Source organism: Platichthys flesus, chromosome 5 (genome assembly GCF_949316205.1).
Source record: "Platichthys flesus chromosome 5, fPlaFle2.1, whole genome shotgun sequence".
NCBI classification, from domain to species: Eukaryota; Metazoa; Chordata; class Actinopteri; order Pleuronectiformes; family Pleuronectidae; genus Platichthys; species Platichthys flesus.
The window spans coordinates 23,166,475-23,181,446 of NC_084949.1; the positions used below are offsets into that span (position 1 = coordinate 23,166,475).

The 14,972-nt window shown below is 39.5% G+C and overlaps 2 protein-coding genes across 2 annotated transcripts; both read left to right on the forward strand.

The window, feature by feature from the left end:
* Positions 1–2,227: 2,227 nt before the first annotated feature.
* frg1 (FSHD region gene 1) lies at positions 2,228–10,005 on the forward strand. The gene is made up of 9 exons (XM_062388821.1): positions 2,228–2,377; positions 3,443–3,510; positions 4,152–4,274; positions 6,086–6,143; positions 6,483–6,597; positions 7,619–7,723; positions 7,862–7,953; positions 9,292–9,402; positions 9,861–10,005. The coding sequence occupies exons 1-9, from the start codon at positions 2,319–2,321 to the stop codon at positions 9,895–9,897; spliced, it is 768 nt and encodes a 255-aa protein (XP_062244805.1). The 5' UTR covers positions 2,228–2,318; the 3' UTR covers positions 9,898–10,005.
* Positions 10,006–11,040: 1,035 nt separating this feature from the next.
* On the forward strand, positions 11,041–14,682 carry asah1b (N-acylsphingosine amidohydrolase (acid ceramidase) 1b). Its single transcript, XM_062388524.1, has 14 exons — positions 11,041–11,189; positions 11,291–11,337; positions 11,811–11,901; positions 11,993–12,079; positions 12,169–12,247; positions 12,346–12,420; positions 12,510–12,555; positions 12,642–12,786; positions 12,876–12,930; positions 13,001–13,082; positions 13,311–13,442; positions 13,811–13,934; positions 14,019–14,075; positions 14,174–14,682. The coding sequence occupies exons 1-14, from the start codon at positions 11,118–11,120 to the stop codon at positions 14,261–14,263; spliced, it is 1,182 nt and encodes a 393-aa protein (XP_062244508.1). The 5' UTR covers positions 11,041–11,117; the 3' UTR covers positions 14,264–14,682.
* Positions 14,683–14,972: the final 290 nt, after the last annotated feature.

Below are 14,972 nucleotides of genomic sequence, written 5' to 3' on the forward strand. Positions count from 1 at the left end.
CTTGTTAGACAAAAAGCACTTTAACAAGGACATGAGAGACACAAAGGACATGGGAGTGTTCCCGGATTAACTCATCCTTCACCGGATGACAGATCTAACATTCAGACCGAGGGTAATACTGCTCCATCATGATTTGCATCACTCGTCTCGTCCCACGTGTTGTGTCAAGGATTTTCAGGTCCATCAAACTTTTCTTTGTCGTGGCCGACGTTGTGATGCAACAATCTGAATTGTTATTCTGTCAATTTTATTGGACGTTCATCACATGAACAAATTAGCTGGATGTTTTTATATTGTCACCAAGAACATCTTACTTGTTAACCTAATTTAATGAAGGTAGATTCTTCCCATGGACTGTCCGACCACAAACCTTCTGGAAAAGAGCTGATAAAAGGTTCTATAACAATTACCATTTCTTCATCCCTGGTCTAATTTTCATTTTACTTGTTTTTTCTTTTTTCTTTTTTCTTTTAGTTTAATTATTAAGTATGTAATCAATCATTTATTCTTATTCTTATCCCCCGTCTTTTTCTCTTGGAGTGAACACTATTTGATTGTTGTTGTTCTTTCTGTGCATTGCATACTGTACCTGAATACCAAATATAAAAATACTATATACCTATGAAACTTGGACAAAGAAAGTAACTGTATGAAAATGCATATTGTTTTGTTGAAAACCTAATAAAAAATAAGTAAAAAGAAAAGGTTCTATAGCAGAAAGTAGTGTGTTTATATTAAAAGCCTGAAGGAAAGATGCTGCTGTAGCTTCTCTGCATCAGGTGCCGTGTGAGTTACACCACTTTGCCTGACACTTGCTTCCTTCAGCTCTTCCTAAATACTTATGGGCTTAGCCACTCAGCTTCCTCAGAACAAGTTACGACTGCTTAATCCCATCAACAACAGGGATTGCTGTCAGAGCATCATTGAATTTGACAAACGACCGGCGCACAAATACAGCTCAGGGGGGAAAACGTTGAATCATGACTTCTGAACAGCCCACTGGCCAACTTCCTCAAAGCCTCCCAGGACTTTCTCTGACCAGATTAAGCTTCCGAACTTCCTGAATCAAACTTTCTTTTTCTCTCACTGAGGAATTACTGTAGTTTCCCTCCTGCATCAGTCATGACGTGCTCTGTTGTGGGGAATCTGCCTGGTTTTGAGCAGCTTTCATCAGGTTCTCATCACTCACACGGTTTCCTCTCCCCTCTGTCAGATGATGGAGTTCTCACCAGGTGAGTTTTACTGCAGTGAGCAGAAAACACAAGCCCCTGTCCAATTTGTTTTGCTTCTTGACAGTGTCTTCAAATGATTTATCGCCTCCTGTCGCAGGGCCCTGATTGGGCCATTCCTGTTTAATGAGGCGATATTAGCATCAACAGTTATATGAGGCCACCACTCTTCAGGTCACGCCCCTCCTGTCTACCTTACTTGAGGTGACTGTTTTGAGGGATGAAGGTTTTGTGTGTGTGTTTGTGTGGACAAGCAATAAAAAGCCAACCCTTTAGACCCTGGAGCCGGATCCGTCATGAATCTGACACAGATTATTATATTCTTAGTTATCGTGGCAAACAAAGGTCACACAAAGGTGGAGATTATAAACCAATAAGGTTGTGAAACTCATGTGGACTGGGAAGGATGCTGGGTTTTTACACATGTGCTGACTTTGAGGTTGAAAAATATGGACAGTTAGGAAAACTACAGTATCTGACATTCCAATAGTGCAACAATAAGCTCTTACATATACATTGATACTGATGTCTGTACCAATATAGACACACATATATATATATATATATATATATATATATATATATATACATATCAATAACTGGGCAAAATTGCTGGTCGGTTTTACTTTTCATACACAAGTGACTGTGCAGCCCAATTTTAATTTTGAGGTACTTTTTATGCTACATTTGACTATTTGACAGTTTTATTATCTAGATACTTTTCTACCGGGTGTTTAATAAGTATGCATCTTTATTTGGTATTTCATATTTTTACTCTGTTTGGTACTTAACTTACTCTCTTGTCCATACTTGGATGGATTAGTTTTAGGATTAAATTGAATATGCTACAAAGCATCAGTGAGAAAATAATACTCTTTTTAACACTTAAGCATAATATCCCAGTACTTTAACTTATGCAGTACCTGTAATAGATAATATATCGGTATAAGTAATTCTGCTGTTTCCGTGTTATGAATTCGCCTTCTGGTGAACTGCTTTGGAGTTTGAATGTCCCTTTACGGCCACCGTAGTAGCACTCAGTGTTTGCTAGCTGTGCTAACCTGCTAACCTCCGGGCTAGCCGCAGAAAATGGCTGAATATTCACGCGCGAAATCAACCAAACTGGTTTTGAAAGGTCTCAACAAAGGGTGAGTTTCTCTCTCGCGTAGCAGCTCACGTCCCTGCAGCCTACATTACTTTGTTATGAGATAACCGAGTGGGTTATCTACAATCTGTGCTAGCTAGCTACTATAGCAGAGGCGAGAACGAGGAGGCTTTGATCTTTACTTCTCTTTGATCAGTAACTTAGTTTAACGATCAAACTGTGAACAGCTAAATACGAACACGGTGTTGGTTATAATGTTTTCACAGGCTGTTGAGCTCAGTCTGCTTTTCGTGGCGAGCTAACACACGAACACTATTTATGCTAACAGCTAACATCTCAACCATCATTCAGTTTGGTGCAATCAAACAATGCTTTTTTCATTAAAATGTTGAATGGCACATTGTTATGTTATTATTATTTGTGTTATTAGTAGTGGTACTAAATATGATCACAGAGAAATAACTGCCTAGAAAATCTAAAGGTCATAGAATGCAGAATATTAGATCAAAGCAGACTATTATTATAAATACTAGAATAATTAAGTATTTGTACATCTTATATAAGCCTGTTTTATACTTATTTTGATAGTAAAAATGTATAAATTGTATTTATTCATAAATAAATGGGAACCCCTTTGACTAAAATATCAAAGGGTTAAGTAAAGTAGCTGTTTTATTTCGAGGCACTTCTGTGTCATTCTGCAAATAATTACTTGCAATTGTTCAAGTAGTTGTTATTTTCATATAAATAAATCAACTTAATGTCATTTGTTTTGTTGTGATGATTTTATTTTTATGCATCATCCCCAAAAATCTAACTTTCAATTAACATCCACAGCATGTATTAAGAGTCTTTTTTCTGGAGGCTCTGCAGCTTGTCATAAAACTTTAATTCATGATGAAACTCAATGATCAGGTTTTGATATTCAGAGCCTTGGCGTTGCATTTCAAGGAAAATATATTCACCTCTCCCAGAGTCAGCAGCTCCCAGAGTCCTAATGTTTATTTATGTTTTACAAGGTCAACCTGTGTAATTAAACATTTAAGAGCCACATGATCTTCAGTTAGCATTTGACGTGATTGTAATTTTGTATTTTTTTTCTTCACAGGAAAAAGAAGAAGAACAAGGATAAGAAAAGAAAAGCGACAGATGATGAACAAAAACCTGATGTAGTTGGTGGGTTTATCTTCTTTATTTATAAACTGTAAAATCCAAGTTTAAGCTGCATGTAAGTGGATGAGATGTTAAGGATCAGACAGTTTAGCATAGTTTCCTCCTCAAGACACTTAATTGTATGAATCAGAACTTGTTTTTATTTACACTGTTGCGGATATTTGGAGAAAATCTTTGCCACAGGTTATTTGTGTTAAAAAATCAGCCCATATTACCTTTCAGACTTTTTACGACCACATAATTATTATTTATTTAAATGTATGTAATGGAAAAGTTAGACATATTAACAGAGCAACAATTTCATAGTCATAAACTGTTAGTATTTATAGATGTTAGCCTGATACCAAACTTTTAGGGGCTATATTATAATATTTGCTCACAGCTTGTCACAAAAATGAGAAGAACCAGCTACAAGTAATCCGCCAGCCTGAGGTAAACACATTTTTAGCTGAGGAGGCATCCAAATGAAGATTTTCACAAACTCTAATCCTACACACTGCTCATGCCTTACATCAGCACCGTTTACTGCAAAAAAAGAGAGAGAGAGTGAAGATTACACCTTTTGTGTTCATATGACTTTAAAGCAAACAGTGATGCCGTGTGTTATTGCATATCCTGACCTGGCTGTTTTTCCTGCTCACCAGATGGTTGGTGGTGCGTCACCAACTTTGGAGAAATCACAGGATCAGTTGCTCTAGAAATGCAGAGCAACGCGTACATCCATGCCATGGATACCGGCCTTTTCACAGTCGGTGCACCACACAAAGGTGAGCAGGTCATTTTGCAGAAGAGTTGTCTCCTTCACACTTTCATCAGCACTGTAGGTTATGTATATATTGTTGTGGATACCTGACATAACATATGGTGTAATCACAGACTCAAAGAGATATTTCGGAGCTTCATACTAAGTTTCCCACGAAGGTTTTTTGCTTAAAAACAATCAACTACTGTAAGAGTTATTATTCGTCTCACTGATGCAAAGTATTATACAAACGCTGTTCTCCTTTATTAGTAATTCCTTTTCTACACAAATTCCTCGAGTTTCCCTGCTTATCTGTCACATTCTACCCGTATTGTGTTTGTTAGAATCATGTTGTGTTACCATTAAAGAAAAAAAAAATGTTGTCCAGGTAATGACTCAAAACATATTCTAATTAAAAACTAACAATCACTCTTTAGGGTCTTCGTTTATTAAGGGAGAGGAAATAAAACAAGATGATTTTTATTTCATCGCCCCCGGGCTGTGGAGGATTTTTCAATATTTCTTGACATGTTATAGACAAAGCAATCAATGGAGAAAGTAATAACTATCCGTTGAGCATCCGCCTTTTAAAACCATAAGCATGTCTGTGCGATTAAAGATGATCATCTAACAATTAAATCTGTCCATTGTGAGGCAAGTGGTGCAGTTCTACTGGGTTACAGCATAGATGTGGTTTTAATTGGTTTTAGCAAAGTGACATATGACATATTGAAGAACGTGTATAATTAAAACAGTCAGGACAATATTGTAAACAACACACACACTGAGGCTTCAGCTGATTCAGTCCAAAAAGCTAAAAGTATTTGAGCAGGAAATCTAGACAGTAAAGCAGGGGTTGAATTGAGGGGAAGGGCAAAGCTAACTAAGGGTTTTCACCATCTTCTGAGGGAGAGTTGCTGCGTTCAAGGGGCACCAGTCTGCCCGGCAGGGAGAGTCTCTATTCACAATTAATTCAGCCCACGTTTTGTGAGAACCAGTGAAACTGTTCGGAGATTGAAGCATCCCAACTCCCTTAGTGGGCCCTCGTCATCTGCATGCACATAAGCTTGTTTCTGGGAGATGAAAGAGAGCCAGCAGTATAGAAAGAGAGATTATAGATTTTCCGCAGCAGCAGCACGATGTGTGTGAGGCAGCTTTTTGGAAAGCTGCACAGAATGCTGCCATTCACCTGCAGGTCAAAGGAAACATGCTCTGATATAAACAACAGCTAATAAGCCTTTTGAAACAGCAGCTTATCATATTTTACTCTTTTTGTTAATGCTTCTTGCGCTGATGTCTAGTCGACTCTGCTCCTCCTCGACCAGATGCCCTTACCACGCTCTGATGCATCGTTAAAAGTCAGGAAGTGACCCGATTGCAGGCGGGTCACAGTTCTATGAAGTCTCAGGGCGCTCAGGAGACCTCTGCGTTTAAAGCAAAACATTAAAATGCAAAACAGCAGTTCCTTCCATATCATGCACTGGTCTGAGATCTGCACAGCGCTCCACAGCCAGAGGATTTGAATGTATAAGACAAATATGGGATTTGTCTGAAGGATAATCTTGATCTGAAAAGAAATATGCACATTTTCAGGATATGATTCTTGCACAGTGAATAACTCAACACTGTATTATCTGTTTTGTGTGGCATTTCCGTCACAACTGACAAATCAGGGTTAAGAAAAACATCAAAGTTCTTGCATCAGATAATATTTTATTTGACTTAGCTGTTGGCTTAGTTCATTTTCTGTCATCTTAACAACATCTGTTTTCATAGCAATTTGAAAAGTAATACTGACAAAGATTTAAAAGGTCAAACTCGTTCTGTGTATTTCAGAGGATGAAGGACCAGACCCTCCAGAGCAGTTCACCGCCATCAAGGTCTCCGACTCCCGGTGAATACACACAAACTGCTCCGCGTGTTTGCATCCACACATAATCCTCCACCCACAGAATTATTACCCTACTTATGCATTTCATATGAAGGATTTGTTTGTGTTGTCTAGATGGAGCACAGTAATTTATGCTTCCACCAGCAGCATCTCCTTTCAGAGGTTCAATCTGTTAGAGATCTATTAGTCCTGTGGTGGTTTCACCTTTCCTGTCATAAAGAAAAAAACATTCTGCAGGAAAAGCTAATGATGTTGTGAACATTAGATTAGCTTTGTTTGTGTTGTCTCCTCCGTTGCCAGGGAAATGTCTGATCTTTGTTGTTGTTGTTGTTGTTGTTGCAGAATAGCCTTGAAGTCTGGATACGGCAAATACCTGGGTATCAACTCTGAGGGTTTGGTGGTGGGCCGCTCGGATGCGATCGGCGCCAGGGAACAATGGGAACCAGTCTTCCAGGATGTGAGTGAATCTTTACATGTTTCATTTTGTCCGTCCTTATCTAATGAGGCCCTCGGTTAAAGTAACACTATGCAACATGTATTGAGCAACAGCGCCCTCTGTCACCACATGTGGGGATTAATCGGCCGGGCTCCGTGTCCAGGAGGTTAATTGGATTTCATGTAGAGAAAAAAACAGTTTGTGTGTTTGTGACTGTAGCTCTGACTGTCATCCCACTCACTGAACTGAAACACAACTGAGCTGTGGATATTACCCATGATCCCCGGCTTTCTGAACCAGAAGAGCTGCTGCCGTTTACAAATAAACCAAACTCTGTTCTCTCTCTGAGAATTAAGGATAATTAACATATAAACACAAATGCTGTGCACCATACAGGACATGGTCCATATATATATATATATATATAGGTATCGCTTGTTTCAGCTAAATTGTGACTATTCAATGCTTTCGTTTGTCACATGTGATATATAAATAAATTTGTTGGATAAAGCGACATTTCTATCAAGGTCAATCTTTGGTTTTTGGAAAGTACACAGATACCAAGGCCTGCACCTGATATTTAAATATCAAGCTTAATAATTCATGTTTATAAATGTCAGATGCCCATAAATACTTTACTTAATGAAGTGCATTTGTGTCTGTAAATGTATTGTTTGTTTGTGGCCAGTGGTTGATGTTTGACATCTGAATAAGTACACATCTTTTATATTTGTGATATATCCTGTAAGTGCTCCCCTGCCTGTCACCGCTCGACTCATGCTGAATGGAGTTCAGCCTGTAAGACACTTTGCTGTAGCCCTGAGCAGCTCCTTCATTATGCAGGAGGCCTCCACCTTAACACTGTAGCACGTTGCTCCCCTTGTTGCTTTGTTGAGCCTATAAACAACTGGCCTGGCACAACCCTGAGCCTCTTCCACATCAAATATCAGGCAACATTTCACGCCTGTCACAACAACCAATCCCACTGCAATTCTATCTAATCTACTGCCTTCTCCTCTCTTTCCTCTCTGTTGTGCCTCAGGGCAAAATGGCTCTCATGGCAGCAAATAGCTGTTTCATCTCCTACAGTGACATCGGGGACATTGTGGCCAAGAACAAGACGGCGGGGGAAGGCGAGATGCTGAAGGTGATGTGTAAAGCGTGTTCTTCTGCTAGGATGCATGTTAATCCGAAGAGGAGGAGGGGACATGTTTGCGACCCCTCACTTCAGGGGACTCCAGGTATTGAAATTTAATCTATTTTTTATTTGTCCTTCTCTCTCCAGATTCGATCAAGTGTGGACCAAGAAGTCAAGCGCAAAGATGACATTGCAGACGAGGACCAGGGCAATGTGAAGTCGTGTGAGATCAATTATGTGTGAGTAAGGTCGCGCTGACTCATTACACAGGCAGCCCAGTCACAAACACATGAGGGAAACCCATGGTGGAACTCTTATTCTCTAATAAACCCAGTCAAGCCTTTTACCAATTTAAGATCTAAAGTCCATCCACACATTTTCAGCCTTTTTAGTTATTTCACCAAAGTTCCTTCAAATTAGCAACTTGAATTTAGTGGAGCGTTATCTTGGGAATTCCAAATAGTATTAGAATTATTTGTAGAAATACTGCACAATGTTAATATCCCTTTTTAGGACTTCTCTATTGACTGGTATGTTTTCTGTGTTTTCTTGTCGCTAATTTAAAGATGATTAAGAGGCTGAAATTGTTTCCTCGTAAAAAATCCATCTTTTATTTCAGGTGTTTTTCTTTATATTTAGAATAACTCCGAGCAAGAGTGCATCTCTGCATCACTAATATGAATTAAAAATATATCATGTTTGATTTAAACTACATAGAATATATTGCATGTCGTAGCAAATATTATATCTCTCAGGTTCTTAAAATCCAAGCAATAGAATTCTATTTCTTAACAGTTCGACATTTTACAGTTTAGGTAGTTTACCTCGTAGCCTACTGTAGAAAAAATTCAAAATTACTTAATTCTAATCAAAAACAAAAATACTTTATTCCCTTCATCATCCACACATTGTGTCAGACAGACAAAAACAACTAGAGATCACGCACCTCATGCAATTGATGGAGTGTTGTTTGGAACAAGGAAGCAAACATTACCACCGTTTAGCTTCTGATGCTGTTAGAGCTTTAATGTACGACCCGTCTGTAGCCGATCCAGTTCCAGGCAATAAATCTGAAGCTGTTGTGTTTTGTTCTTTTGGCTCTGCGTTCTTTGGCTGGCGCTCCCGCTCGATTATTTGTTTGAGATGAATGCTAGGGAAATGGACTCGTCATGTTGACATGTTGATAATGGCTGCCCTTGAGCCTGTGTCTTGATGTAGTGTTTAGCGTCAGAAAATGCCTTTCAGGATGGAGTGCAGCTGGGGAATCATAAAACACAGACAGGCGAACTAAATATCCAAGAAGTTTCTGACAAGGTGCCTTGGTTGTTTTATAGCAAGATATTTAATCAAGTTTAATTTGGAAGCTGTTCAAGGCGTCTTTAAAAGAAACGGCATTCATGGAGGAATGAGTCCCTACAGCCTGTGACGGTGAAGTGTTACCGTGAGACTTTTGTGTTTCTGGGGATATCAGTTGTGTAAGTGTTGTTTTGTCGCAGCTAGTAGGCTTAGCCACTAACCATTGTCCTTTTGTACGACCATTGGTATTTGTCGTATTAATGTTGCCGTGTGAATTACAGGAAAAAGTTCCAGAGTTTTCAAGATCGGCGGCTCCGGGTCAACGAGGGCGACGCCGTCACGTTGAAGAAAGCCCGAACGGACGGGAAGTTCCATGAGTCTCTGCTCGACAGGTGTGAAAACAAGATCATTGTATAATTATTGTAAAATGTCTGCTGTCATTCTGCTTTTTGATAATTCTCCTTTTTAAATGTTCTTTTCCTAGAAAAAAAAAAATCATACAAAACGTTAAATTTCCACAGAAATTTGGGCTAAATTCAAATCAATGCTTATCAATGTATATATATGCAAAACAAGCCAAATCAACAGGTTGATATTCAAGATCAATTCATGTCTGTTCCAAGATCCAAATAATAAACCTTAAATAAAGTATGAGAGTAAAGAAGTTCTCTTTTCACTATGTTCTTGATGTGCAGTGTCAAAAGAAGTAATACACGAAGCTGCAATTTCACTTAATGTTCAAACTGTTAAAAACTGAATTATCTGTTTTTTACTTTATGATACAATCGACTCAAAGATTCATAATTGTGTGCATACTTTGAGTTTAACCTGATCTTTCTTTTCATTACAGGAGAAGCTTGATGAAAGCGGACCGGTACTGCAAGTGAAGATTCCACCCTGCTGTCATGTCTTTGTAAATGTCAACTTTTCATTATTGTCTTTTAATCTCGGATTAGATGTTATTTTTTAATAATAATAAAAATCACAAGGTCAAATCTGTTTTGTCTGGGTAATTATTCTACTCTGCAGCCAGTATGATTCACCAGGGAGGTGACTTTTTTACATGTCAGCTGATCCACAGTGGAAATAATCATCTATCGTTTGACTTTGCTATGAATCAACTGCACTGTCTTTCCCCCTTAATATCTGATGACTTGAACAAGAAGAATCAAATGAATTCCTACCAGGCAAAGTAACCAGATAAATGGAATGAAATGAACATTTATCTCTGAAATCAAGTGAACCAATAGTAAAAAGTGAAAAATAAATCAAAATCTCACTGGAGTGCAGAGTTAGTAAATGTACTTTATTACTTTACACACTGGAACATTGATAAAGGTTTTTTCCTGTTTGTTCCTATTTTTCCTGTTTGTTCTTATTTTGAAGACTGGAGAAACAATGTATGATAACAAGGCAATTGTGCTACACAACTTAAATCAATCTAAACTATAACAGCTTGTAGCGTTTGTAAGTATACCCCTAAAATTACAATGCATTCTCAGTTGTTTTTTTTTTAATCCTTTTTTTTGTTGCCATATTTACTTACTTCATTGTAAACAATGACTACATGTACAGACAGCTAAGGCTTATGTCATACTTTTACTGGTGTTGATAAAGTACTAAGTAAACAAAATAACCCAATAAAAAGAGCACAATAATATAAATAACTTTAAAGAATAGAGAAGTCCAGTAAAATAAAGTTGTATTATTGTAGAGAGATGTGTTTCTGTGTATTTGTACACGATGTTATTGTTTCTGTCCTTGTCTCTGTTGTAAGTAATAAAGAAATAAAAAAAAAAGTGGTCATGTAATTTTACTTCCGTTTGGAATGGACGAATGTGCGTCGAGGGGTGTTCGTTATCAGTGTGTTAATTATATTTATCGAGTTTTTCAATTTTAATGCCAAAAAACATAAATTGTACTGTTTAATTTGACCGTTTATCGTTAATTAATTTGACTTGTGCTTTTATATTGGTTCAGAAGTTGTTTTATCCCTCCTCGGTAACTTCCGGTTCCCCCTGTGTCACAGTTATTTCCGCTCGCAGTCACCTGATATACCTCACGCAGTGAAGTGATCACAAACAGTTCTGGTTGAAACAGGGTGAACATGATGTCTCCGGTTGTTTTCCTCCTCGCGGTGACTTTCCTCTCAGTCTCTTTGGCTCAGTTCGTTCCACCGGTGAGTTTCTGTTCCATCGGTTAAACTCGTCCACGGGAGAAACGAGACGAACCGGCTCGAGTCGCTGCTTTTACCCTGAAGGTGTTGTTTTGTTTCCACAGTTCACTGAGGACTGTCGCTCCGACATGTATCCGCCCAACGGACCCACGTAAGTAGCGTAACACAAGTGTAGCTAATGGGAAAGATAATAACGTTTGTGTCGTTAACAGGTGGAGAATCGCTGTTTCTTTACGTAACTTGTGTTTTGGTAACACCTGAGCGCTGCTGGTGCCTTCACGTACCCCTCGTTAATATCCATGTTCAACTTCCGCACCTTCTACCTGATGGGTTTGGGTTAAATTCTGCTGCTTGAAAAATAACGTTTGTTTACTAGTGGTGGAAAACTGCCATAAAACAAACAAAATAGTAAAGTTTTTGTTTAGTTCTACTTCATACTTTTTACTCTGCTACATAAATCTAACTCTAAGTTTGAGTTACTCTTTAAAAGTTTATTGATCATGTCCTATTAGCCTTCATGGCCTCACACTGATAAACTCTAATCCCATTAAATGATCAGTGATTGGATGTTCTCTTTGAAGTTGTTGTGCTGGAGTCCTTTCACAGCTGTTTCCTCCTCCTCAGGTTCAGAGGAGCGGTCAGCTGGTACACGGTGGACCTCGACTTGCCCCCCAGCAAGAGGTGGAGCGCTCTGATCGCCGACAAGAAAAAAGATGTAAGTGAACTCTAAAGTGCGTGACAGTAACTGACCCTAAAGTATCTCAGAGTCTCTCTTTTCATACTCGTGGTGTTTTCCTGTTTTCAAGCTGGTGACCATGATGCAGGCCGTCAGAGACCTGGCCGATGCTTTCGTGCCCAGTGGGAAACTGATCGAACTGGTCGACTTCACACTGGTGAGTCTCGCTTCTCCTGGGAACTGGTGTCATGTCTGTATTGTCACAAAAAGCTCTTATGACTGAAGTGTTTCTCTATTTTCCTGCAGCCTGTGATGGCGAAAACTCTCCCGAAACCGTTCGGTGAGGAGATGAAAGGAATCGCTGATGTTTCAGGGATTCCTCTCGGTGAGAATCCTTTAATGTTTAAACGTTTTTAAACTCTTTAAAACATCTTAAATTTAACCTGTTCATTGAATTTTCTTATTCTCTTAATTATCACGTAGGTGAGGTCGTCCTGTTCAACATCTTTTACGAGGTGTTCACCGTGTGCACCTCAGTCGTCGCCGAAGATGATAAAGGTGACTCATCGACCGAGACGTGTTGAATAATGAACTTTAAAGAGATGCTACATCAGAGCTGAACGGTTTTTGTCTCTGCTCTTTCTCAGGGAACCTCATTCATGGCAGAAATCTGGACTTTGGATTATTCATGGGGTGAGAATTTCAGTTTTTGAAGCTTGATCGTACCCGGGATGAAAGAGACCAAACATCTCATGACATGAACTCATCCCTCCTCACAGCTGGGACATGAAAAACAAGTCGTGGATCATCACCGAGAAGCTGAAGCCTCTGGTGGTGAACCTCGACTTCCAGAGAAACAACAAGACCGTCTTCAAATCCACCAACTTCGCTGGATACGTCGGCATGTTGACCGGCATCAAGCCTGTGAGATCTTTACTCTTTAACATTATCTAACTTCACAGGATGGAGTATGAGATGTATGAAACTTAACTCACTTCTAATTTCCCTCCTAGCAAACTTTCACCCTGACTATGAACGAACGCTTCAGCCTCGATGGAGGATACATCGGTGAGTAGAACCTTCTCAGCTCCACACTTTGCACTCATTCATGATTTAATGGTGACTCTCGTCAATGCAGGAATCCTGGAGTGGGTCCTGGGCCAGAGAGACGGGATGTGGATGAGCTTTCTCACTCGCTCGGTGCTCGAGAACGCAAACAGGTATTATTTTCTGATACTTTTACCTGGAAAAATCAAACACAAATACTCAAAGTTATTCAGAAATATTCAAAAGCACACAAAAGCAATGGCCGCATATCTAATTTAATACAATCCAGTAGTAGACGTCATTTCCTTGAGTTTAGTTCTAGATGTTCTTGTATAAAAGCCGAATGATGTCATGCTTCTGTCCCCCCCCCAAATAAATACATGTCTCTTCTGTCCCCTCAGCTATGAGGAGGCCAAAACCCGCCTGGCTACCACGAAGCTGCTCGCTCCTGCCTACTTCATCCTCGGTGGAAACCAGACGGGACAGGGCTGCATCATCACCCGCTCCAGAGAGCTCAACATCGACTTGTTGGAGTGAGCACTGGAGCAGTTAATCCCAACTACACACAGAATTTGAGTTCTTGGATCTAGAGTCGAGATTCCAAAGGCCTCTTCTGTTAAATTCTGTTTGTAAAATCCCTGTTTAAATTTACTTTATATAGTAAAAGTCAGTCTTAAAACAATCTACTGAAATGCAGCAGTAGAAGAGGTGGAGCCACAGGTCACCATGACTCGGCATTCCTCGTGTTTGTCTTGTGAAACAGTAAACTGCTTCCTTAACCAGGAACTGATGACAGCTCTGGTTTCAGATCAGCTGATTTGATCCTATTTCACAAAACCCTTCTTTCATGTGGAGCAGCTGATTGTCACAGGTTCATGTTTTATTCCTCTGACTCCTTCAGACTGGACCTGAAGCAGAACCGCTGGTTCGTCCTGGAGACAAACTACGACCACTGGGAGGAGCCTCTGTTCCTGGACGACCGCAGGACCCCCGCCATGAAGTGCATGAACCAGATCACACAGAAGGTGAATATCCTGACCACAGCTACTTCCTGTCTCTGATTAGAAGACGTGATGCAATCATGTGACTTTGTTTATCTCTCGGTGTAGAACATCTCTTCAAAGACCATCTACGACGTCCTCTCCACCAAACCTGTGTTAAACAAGGTGAGTCTGTCCTTTGATCTCCACTTCAAAGCCTTTTTAAATGATTTCAGATGAAATAACATTTTTGCTTATCATTTGTCTTTGTGTGTCTTGTCCAGTTGACCACTTACACGTCACTGATGCAAGTGTCTAAAGGGAGCCTGGAGTCGTACATCCGGGACTGCCCCAACCCCTGCATGCCCTGGTGAAGCTCTGATCCGAACTCTGATCAGTTTGTAAACGCTGAGCCGTTGACAGAGGCGAGCTCAGCTGATCTGGAGACAGAACCATAGATTGTTTCCCGGACCAAAGTCTGTTTGTCTCCCTGATGTCACTGTGATGTTTGTCTTCACTGTTTGAGACAATTCAGGAATAACTCTGACAAAAATCCTGAATCTCGCCTTTTCTGTTCATGAGGGAAACTGGTACCAAAGTGAATTAAATTTGTAAATGTTTTCTTCTTTCTCTTTTTACTGTGATCCACCCTGTTGCTCATGTGTATAAATAAATTAAAGACTGTTTTAATGCTCTGTATGGTCATTGTCTCTAATGACGTAACACTGATGAATGTACCTCATTGCTTAACATGCTTTTTTAAAGATTGTTATTAAAAGAATTCACACAATTACACTTGGTGATTTTGTATTATTTATGAAGTGAACCCTGATGAACGTGTTTGATTATTGGTGTTGGGAGATATCTCAGTTCTTGTCGTCCTTTTAATCATGGCTGACAATAACTTAAAACCATCGACTGTATAAAGATGGACTACCTCACTAAAGTGAAACCGAAACATTGTGATCATCGAACCCTTCTTCCTCCCAAGGGACATGAACCAGATGGAGCTGATCATTGTTATTTTCAACGGATATGATTAGAGTTATTTGATGCAGTAACAGCTGAGGCTTTTTGGCGAGA

Bases quoted from the DNA above. Each gene is read 5' to 3' on its own strand.
- frg1 (XM_062388821.1), top strand. From the start codon at position 2,319: ATGGCTGAATATTCACGCGCGAAATCAACCAAACTGGTTTTGAAAGGT. The intron at 2,378-3,442 runs GTGAGTTTCTCT...TTTTCTTCACAG, and splicing joins TTGAAAGGTCTCAACAAAGG to GAAAAAGAAGAAGAACAAGG. The intron at 9,403-9,860 runs GTGTGAAAACAA...TTTTCATTACAG, and splicing joins CATGAGTCTCTGCTCGACAG to GAGAAGCTTGATGAAAGCGG.
- asah1b (XM_062388524.1), top strand. From the start codon at position 11,118: ATGATGTCTCCGGTTGTTTTCCTCCTCGCGGTGACTTTCCTCTCAGTC. The intron at 11,902-11,992 runs GTAAGTGAACTC...CCTGTTTTCAAG, and splicing joins TCGCCGACAAGAAAAAAGAT to CTGGTGACCATGATGCAGGC. The intron at 14,076-14,173 runs GTGAGTCTGTCC...TGTCTTGTCCAG, and splicing joins CCAAACCTGTGTTAAACAAG to TTGACCACTTACACGTCACT.